This window comes from Miniopterus natalensis, unplaced genomic scaffold (assembly GCF_054644295.1).
Source record: "Miniopterus natalensis isolate mMinNat1 unplaced genomic scaffold, mMinNat1.hap1 Scaffold_125, whole genome shotgun sequence".
Lineage (NCBI taxonomy): Eukaryota > Metazoa > Chordata > Mammalia > Chiroptera > Miniopteridae > Miniopterus > Miniopterus natalensis.
The window spans coordinates 33,887-42,714 of NW_028269930.1; the positions used below are offsets into that span (position 1 = coordinate 33,887).

General features: G+C 47.8%; 1 protein-coding gene across 1 annotated transcript; it reads right to left on the reverse strand.

Moving 5' to 3' along the window:
- Positions 1–3,076: 3,076 nt before the first annotated feature.
- On the reverse strand, positions 3,077–5,842 carry LOC107540768 (uncharacterized). The gene is made up of 2 exons (XM_087813716.1): positions 4,936–5,842; positions 3,077–3,426 (listed from the first exon to the last, which is right to left on the reverse strand). Exons 1-2 carry the CDS (start codon positions 5,840–5,842, stop codon positions 3,077–3,079), a joined length of 1,257 nt encoding a protein of 418 aa, XP_087669842.1.
- Positions 5,843–8,828: the final 2,986 nt, after the last annotated feature.

Genomic DNA, 8,828 nt, shown 5'->3' on the forward strand with positions numbered 1-8,828 from the left:
ACCAGCCATCATTACCTAAAAGATAAATCATAGGTAAGGATACAAAATAATAACAATAATAAGACAAATAAGAAGTAATATAATAATTAATAAATAATAATGCAAGAATAAACTGTTTCATGTACTTACAACTGTAAACCTACTTTTGCCCCACCCCATATTATATTTACGCATACACACAAGCACACATACATACAGTAAAGGCAACTTAACATTGATTCAGGGGAGTGGTAAAATTTTAGACATTCCTAAATTTAAATTTAAGGATTAAAGAATGTGGAATTATAGATGTATAGAATGAGCGTAGACCTATTGTCAGGGTTTGCGAATCAGGAAATCTATACCCTGGGTCATAGCAGCCCTTCTAATAGACTACATGATTTGGGCAAGTTGATCTCTTTGGATCTCACTTACTTTACGTACAATAGAAATTGTTTGGATGAGATTAAATACAATATCTAAATTTCTAATGATTATTTGATAATTTTATTCAGTTAATGAATGGTGATAGATTTGTATGAATTGGTTATATTTAGGGTTAACTATCATATACTATCATAAACATTTTTTAATGTTTATCATTAATAGTATAATAATTTTATTTCCTTTTACTAATAAACTAACATGACTAGTGTTCTATTGATCATATAACATGATCTAAAGTTCATATTGTCCTTAAAATAAAATATTAAAAACTAGATATAGAATATGTTCTGAGTCTAATCAGAAGAATGAGCCTATTTTTTGTTTTTTTTCGTGTAACTTCTTCCCTCAATAGGGGCATGTGATCTTGAATACCCGTTGATGAATTTCACTTTAGTTTGAATTCCAAAAATTACAGTGAAAGGAAAATAGCTTGAGTGTTTGGGGAGGTGAGGATGGTGGAGCACCAAATTCTGATATAGGGAATTATCACTATTTTTAAAAATATTTTTAAATTTTATTTTTGTTTAAAATATTACAGATGTCCCTTTTTCTCCCCAATGACCCGGTCCACCCTGTCCCATCCCCCTCCCCAGTCCCTTTCCCCACCATTGTCTGTGTCCTTGGGTTGTGCATGTACGCATATAAATTCTTTGGTTACTCTCTCCCCCTCCACCCAACCACCCTCCTCCATTAGGGAATTATCACTCTTTTGATTAGATTAAATGTGCTTTGAGGCGATGATCTCTAAAGTACTTACTAGCTCTTATATTCTGGACATTTTCTGTGGATTTTATAGCAGTAAATTTTCTACTGAAGTTAGTATCTTTTATACATTTTTTTCTACTTTTTGTTGCTTCTCTTGCTCTTCATAATAAATTAATGTCTTTTTTCCTCCTAGACAGGAAGGAAAAAAAAATTTTTTTTAATTGATTTTTACAGAGAGGAAGGGAGAGTGAGAGAGAGAGAGAAACATCCATGTGAGAGCAGAACATCGATTGGCTACCTCCCACATGCCCCCTACCAGGAATTGAGACCACAATCTAGGCATGTGCCCCAATCAAGAGTCAAACCTACAACTTTTGGGAGCACAGGACGATGCCTAACCAACTGAGCCACACCAGCCAGGGCAAGGACTATACTTTTAATCATTTTTTTTTTTGACTAGAAAATTCAGAACCCCATTAGCCTCCACTGCCATTAGCCTCCATTGTCAGGGGTATTTTAATTAATATCTTTGACGGAGAGAGTTTGTGGTGCATGACTCATTTCCAGAGCTTGGGTTGTTTCAGGGTATAGTGCTTGGGATTGTGTTTGATGATTGCTGTGACGATCACTATAAACCAAACATCTAAAGTAAGCCCATCAGTATAAAGCATTTCTTTCTGTAAATGCTTTGGACAGTAATTACATTGAGGAAAAGATGGGATGTGATTGAGTTTATTGAGTTTTGCCTTCTTTGGATTTCCTATTATTGGTAGCTGATGCTTCACTCCCATCTAGGTGTTCAGGGGTAGAAAGAAATGTACATCTGACTTCATGACAGGGAGCTTTGTTTGTGTTTGTGAGGATGAAAGAGAAGTGAAACTATACTTTGATGAAAAGTTTATTGTTAATTTTTATGCAATACAGTTTTCTGGATCCTATATCCAGGAGGTCATGACAATAAATTCAAAAGTAGTAGTACAGAGCTTCAGTGGTGGCACAAAAGAAGTGATTCTTCTGAATCTTCTGTACCATGACATTCTTTGCTCAGGACATGGAATGTGTTACAATGTTATTAGAGAAATTTTGGCTCCTGAACCATGTCTCTTAGCTCCCTGGATAAGTTTGTCAATAAGTAATTAAAACAAAACCGGAAAATCTAAAATTTGAATTTCAGAAAATTTTTTAAAAAATGCCCATTTTATCCCAAAGTACCCAAATCACTTTTGTCATATAATATTAAATATAGCCCCAAATGCCATTTATTTCTTCCATTCACTGTTTTTCAGCCAAAGAGCTTAATGGTTAAGGAGCCTTACAAAAAAAAAACCCAAACACCTTGCACCAAACAAAACAGTACCACAGTTAAAATACTTATTCCCTGACTACCAAAAGAAGGGATCATGTTAAATATCTTAATTCCATGCATGTGTCTCATTTCTTCTTTGAGTTAGTTCTTAGGTTAGTTTTCTATTGTCTTCAAATTATTATTCAAAGTAATAGTATTTTTGTTCTTGGATATATTGATAGAGTGGGGTGTTGATATCTAAGTAATAGGAACCTGAATCTGTTCTCTCCCTTCCCGGGTAACCACTGGCCTCAGAGTCTCTTGCCTGCATGTCATCCATATGCTGATTGTTTCTGCTGATGCTCCCTGTCATACTTGATCCTGGCTCTTGCTTTTGCCTTCCCCCGCTCCATGCAGTCGTACTGCTTGATGAAGACCTATATATATACTCCTCAGCTCCTGTATGATCTTGGCTATGAAGAGGGTGACTGGAAATGGATCTTTTACTTATGTCAGTTTCCTGCCCATAGCTGTCACTTGAATGACCATGGCTATATACTTGCCTTTCACTGGTGTTGAATCCAGATTGATCCTGGGCATCTCCTGATTGTCCATGACTTGATCCCATTCTATTGAACTCGGACTGTCCATGCCTAAGTCCTAATTGTTCATGAATCTGTTTCCCCCAATTTTCTGAATGTTCTTTACTATTGTTATGGGATCCCTGCCAACTAGTTGAACTAGATTCTGAATGACTGTGAGCTGACAGTTGATTGTTTCCAGTTCCTGTTGACCTAACAGGGCTAGATTGGCGACTGCTTGATCTGCTGCCCCCAGAAGGTCCATACCCAAACTGCCCATAGTCATATTCTGCCCTTCCATAGCTACCATGTTTCCATCTTTGACTTGATCCATGATGTTGTCTTCCACTAGTTTCTGAATGAGAATGACTACTTCCAGATTGGTCATAGTGGCTACTTGACTGTTTCCTTGTGCTGTCCCTTGACTCCCTAGATGGAAAATGTGATTGTGTATGACTAGATTCCCTTCTTCCACTTTTGCCAGATCCTGACTGTGAGGATTGCCCATGGCCTGCCTGCCCATGTTTCTTGGTGTCTCCTGACTGTCCATGAGTAGTTCCCTGACTCCCTTGACTAGAGGATCCCCACTGTCCATGTTGAGATCCAGCCTGGCCATGACTGGACCCTGAGTGTCTCTGTGAGCCTCCCGAATGCCATTCACTGCCACTGGACTCACTGTGACTAGATCCCCTTCTTCCACCTTTGCCGGATCCTGACTGTGGGGATTGCCCATGGCCTGCCTGCCCATGTTTCTTGGTGTCTCCTGACTGTCCATGAGTAGTTCCCTGACTCCCTTGACTAGAGGATCCCCACTGTCCATGTTGAGATCCAGCCTGGCCATGACTGGACCCTGAGTGTCTCTGTGAGCCTCCTGAATGCCATTCACTGCCACTGGACTCACTGTGACTAGATCCCCTTCTTCCACTTTTGCTGGATCCTGACTGTGGGGATTGTCCATGGCCTGCCTGCCCATGTTTCTTGGTGTCTCCTGACTGTCCATGAGTAGTTCCCTGACTCCCTTGACTAGAGGATCCCCACTGTCCATGTTGAGATCCAGCCTGGCCATGACTGGACCCTGAGTGTCTCTGTGAGCCTCCCGAATGCCATTCACTGCCACCGGACTCACTGTGACTAGATCCCCTTCTTCCACTTTTGCCAGATCCTGACTGTGGAGATTGCCCATGGCCTGCCTGCCCATGTTTCTTGGTGTCTCCTGACTGTCCATGAGTAGTTCCCTGACTCCCTTGACTAGAGGATCCCCACTGTCCATGTTGAGATCCAGCCTGGCCATGACTGGACCCTGAGTGTCTCTGTGAGCCTCCCGAATGCCATTCACTGCCACTGGACTCACTGTGACTAGATCCCCTTCTTCCACTTTTGCCGGATCCTGACTGTGGGGATTGCCCATGGCCTGCCTGCCCATGTTTCTTGGTGTCTCCTGACTGTCCATGAGTAGTTCCCTGACTCCCTTGACTAGAGGATCCCCACTGTCCATGTTGAGATCCAGCCTGGCCATGACTGGACCCTGAGTGTCTCTGTGAGCCTCCCGAATGCCATTCACTGCCACTGGACTCACTGTGACTAGATCCCCTTCTTCCACTTTTGCTGGATCCTGACTGTGGGGATTGACCATGGCCTTCCTGCCCATGTTTCTTGGTGTCTCCTGACTGTCCATGAGTAGTTCCCTGACTCCCTTGACTAGAGGATCCCCACTGTCCATGTTGAGATCCAGCCTGGCCATGACTGGACCCTGAGTGTCTCTGTGAGCCTCCCGAATGCCATTCACTGCCACCGGACTCACTGTGACTAGATCCCCTTCTTCCACTTTTGCCAGATCCTGACTGTGGGGATTGCCCATGGCCTGCCTGCCCATGTTTCTTGGTGTCTCCTGACTGTCCATGAGTAGTTCCCTGACTCCCTTGACTAGAGGATCCCCACTGTCCATGTTGAGATCCAGCCTGGCCATGACTGGACCCTGAGTGTCTCTGTGAGCCTCCCGAATGCCATTCACTGCCACCGGACTCACTGTGACTAGATCCTCTTCTTCCACTTTTGCCAGATCCTGACTGTGGGGATTGCCCATGGCCTGCCTGCCCATGTTTCTTGGTGTCTCCTGACTGTCCATGAGTAGTTCCCTGACTCCCTTGACTAGAGGATCCCCACTGTCCATGTTGAGATCCAGCCTGGCCATGACTGGACCCTGAGTGTCTCTGTGAGCCTCCCGAATGCCATTCACTGCCACTGGACTCACTGTGACTAGATCCCCTTCTTCCACTTTTGCCAGATCCTGACTGTGGAGATTGCCCATGGCCTGCCTGCCCATGTTTCTTGGTGTCTCCTGACTGTCCATGAGTAGTTCCCTGACTCCCTTGACTAGAGGATCCCCACTGTCCATGTTGAGATCCAGCCTGGCCATGACTGGACCCTGAGTGTCTCTGTGAGCCTCCCGAATGCCATTCACTCCCACCGGACTCACTGTGGCTAGATCCCCTTCTTCCACTTTTGCCAGATCCTGACTGTGGGGATTGCCCATGGCCTGCCTGCCCATGTTTCTTGGTGTCTCCTGACTGTCCATGAGTAGTTCCCTGACTCCCTTGACTAGAGGATCCCCACTGTCCATGTTGAGATCCAGCCTGGCCATGACTGGACCCTGAGTGTCTCTGTGAGCCTCCCGAATGCCATTCACTGCCACTGGACTCACTGTGACTAGATCCCCTTCTTCCACTTTTGCCAGATCCTGACTGTGGGGATTGCCCATGGCCTGCCTGCCCATGTTTCTTGGTGTCTCCTGACTGTCCATGAGTAGTTCCCTGACTCCCTTGACTAGAGGATCCCCACTGTCCATGTTGAGATCCAGCCTGGCCATGACTGGACCCTGAGTGTCTCTGTGAGCCTCCCGAATGCCATTCACTGCCACTGGACTCACTGTGACTAGATCCCCTTCTTCCACTTTTGCTGGATCCTGACTGTGGGGATTGCCCATGGCCTGCCTGCCCATGTTTCTTGGTGTCTCCTGACTGTCCATGAGTAGTTCCCTGACTCCCTTGACTAGAGGATCCCCACTGTCCATGTTGAGATCCAGCCTGGCCATGACTGGACCCTGAGTGTCTCTGTGAGCCTCCCGAATGCCATTCACTGCCACTGGACTCACTGTGACTAGATCCCCTTCTTCCTCTTTTGCCAGATCCTGACTGTGGGGATTGCCCATGGCCTGCCTGCCCATGTTTCTTGGTGTCTCCTGACTGTCCACGAGTAGTTCCCTGACTCCCTTGACTAGAGGATCCCCACTGTCCATGTTGAGATCCAGCCTGGCCATGACTGGACCCTGAGTGTCTCTGTGAGCCTCCCGAATGCCATTCACTGCCACTGGACTCACTGTGACTAGATCCCCTTCTTCCACTTTTGCCAGATCCTGACTGTGGGGATTGCCCATGGCCTGCCTGCCCATGTTTCTTGGTGTCTCCTGACTGTCCATGAGTAGTTCCCTGACTCCCTTGACTAGAGGATCCCCACTGTCCATGTTGAGATCCAGCCTGGCCATGACTGGACCCTGAGTGTCTCTGTGAGCCTCCCGAATGCCATTCACTGCCACTGGACTCACTGTGACTAGATCCCCTTCTTCCACTTTTGCCGGATCCTGACTGTGGGGATTGCCCATGGCCTGCCTGCCCATGTTTCTTGGTGTCTCCTGACTGTCCATGAGTAGTTCCCTGACTCCCTTGACTAGAGGATCCCCACTGTCCATGTTGAGATCCAGCCTGGCCATGACTGGACCCTGAGTGTCTCTGTGAGCCTCCCGAATGCCATTCACTGCCACTGGACTCACTGTGACTAGATCCCCTTCTTCCGCCTTTGCTGGACCCTGACTGTGGGGATTGCCCATGGCCTGCCTGCCCATGTTTCTTGGTGTCTCCTGACTGTCCATGAGTAGTTCCCTGACTCCCTTGACTAGAGGATCCCCACTGTCCATGTTGAGATCCAGCCTGGCCATGACTGGACCCTGAGTGTCTCTGTGAGCCTCCCGAATGCCATTCACTGCCACTGGACTCACTGTGACTAGATCCCCTTCTTCCACCTTTGCTGGATCCTGACTGTGGGGATTGCCCATGGCCTGCCTGCCCATGTTTCTTGGTGTCTCCTGACTGTCCATGAGTAGTTCCCTGACTCCCTTGACTAGAGGATCCCCACTGTCCATGTTGAGATCCAGCCTGGCCATGACTGGACCCTGAGTGTCTCTGTGAGCCTCCCGAATGCCATTCACTGCCACTGGACTCACTGTGACTAGATCCCCTTCTTCCACCTTTGCTGGATCCTGACTGTGGGGATTGCCCATGGCCTGCCTGCCCATGTTTCTTGGTGTCTCCTGACTGTCCATGAGTAGTTCCCTGACTCCCTTGACTAGAGGATCCCCACTGTCCATGTTGAGATCCAGCCTGGCCATGACTGGACCCTGAGTGTCTCTGTGAGCCTCCCGAATGCCATTCACTGCCACTGGACTCACTGTGACTAGATCCCCTTCTTCCACCTTTGCTGGATCCTGACTGTGGGGATTGCCCATGGCCTGCCTGCCCATGTTTCTTGGTGTCTCCTGACTGTCCATGAGTAGTTCCCTGACTCCCTTGACTAGAGGATCCCCACTGTCCATGTTGAGATCCAGCCTGGCCATGACTGGACCCTGAGTGTCTCTGTGTGCCTCCTGAATACCATTCACTGCCACTGGACTCACTGTGACTAGATCCCCCTTTTCCAGATCTATGATGTGCTGAACTCGATTGGCTTGTGCTCGACCCATGCTGGTCAAAGCCTGAAGATTGACCTGAACTAGCTCTTTGCTTTCTAGAGCTAGACGACTGACCTGACCCAGCTCCATGTTTTCCAAAGCCAGAAGACTGACCTGAGCTAGACCCGTGTTGTCCAAAGCCAGACGACTGACCTGAGCCAGACCCGTGCTGGCCATGGCCAGAGGACTGACCTGAGCTAGACCCGTGTTGTCCAAAGCCAGAAGTCTGACCTGAGCTGGACCCATGTTGTCCAAAGCCAGAGGATTGACTGGTGCCAGATCTATGTTGTCTGGAGCCAGAGGATTGGCGTGAGCTAGACCCACGTTGGCCAAAGCCAGAAGACTGACTTGTGCTAGACCCATGTTGGCCATGGCCAGAGGACTGACCTGAGCTGGATCCGTGTTGTCCAAAGCCTGACGACTGACCTGAGCTAGACCCATGTTGTCCAATTCCTGAAGACTGACCCGAGCCAGACCCATGTTTTCCAAAGCCTGAGGACTGGCCTGAGCTAGACCCGTGTTGTCCAGAGCTAGATGACTGACCTGAGCCAGATCCATGTTGGCCATACCCAGAGGACTGACCTGAGCCAGACCCATGTTGTCCAGAGCCAGAGGTTTGACTGGTGCCAGATCTATGTTGTCCAGATCCAGAGGATTGGCGTGAGCTAGACCCACGTTGGCCAAAGCCAGAAGACTGACTTGTACTAGACCCATGTTGGCCATAACCGGAGGACTGACCTGAGCTGGATCCCTGTTGTCCAATTCCTGAGGACTGACCTGAGCCAGACCTATGTTGTCCAGAGCTAGATGACTGACCTGAGCCAGATCCATGTTGGCCATGGCCAGAGGACTGACCTGAGCTAGACCCATGTTGTCCAATTCCTGAAGACTGACCCGAGCCAGACCCATGTTTTCCAAAGCCTGAGGACTGGCCTGAGCTAGACCCATGTTGTCCAAAGCCTGAGGACTGACCTGAGCCAGACCCATGTTGTCCGGAGCTAGATGACTGACCTGAGCCAGATCCATGTTGGCCATGGCCAGAGAACTGACC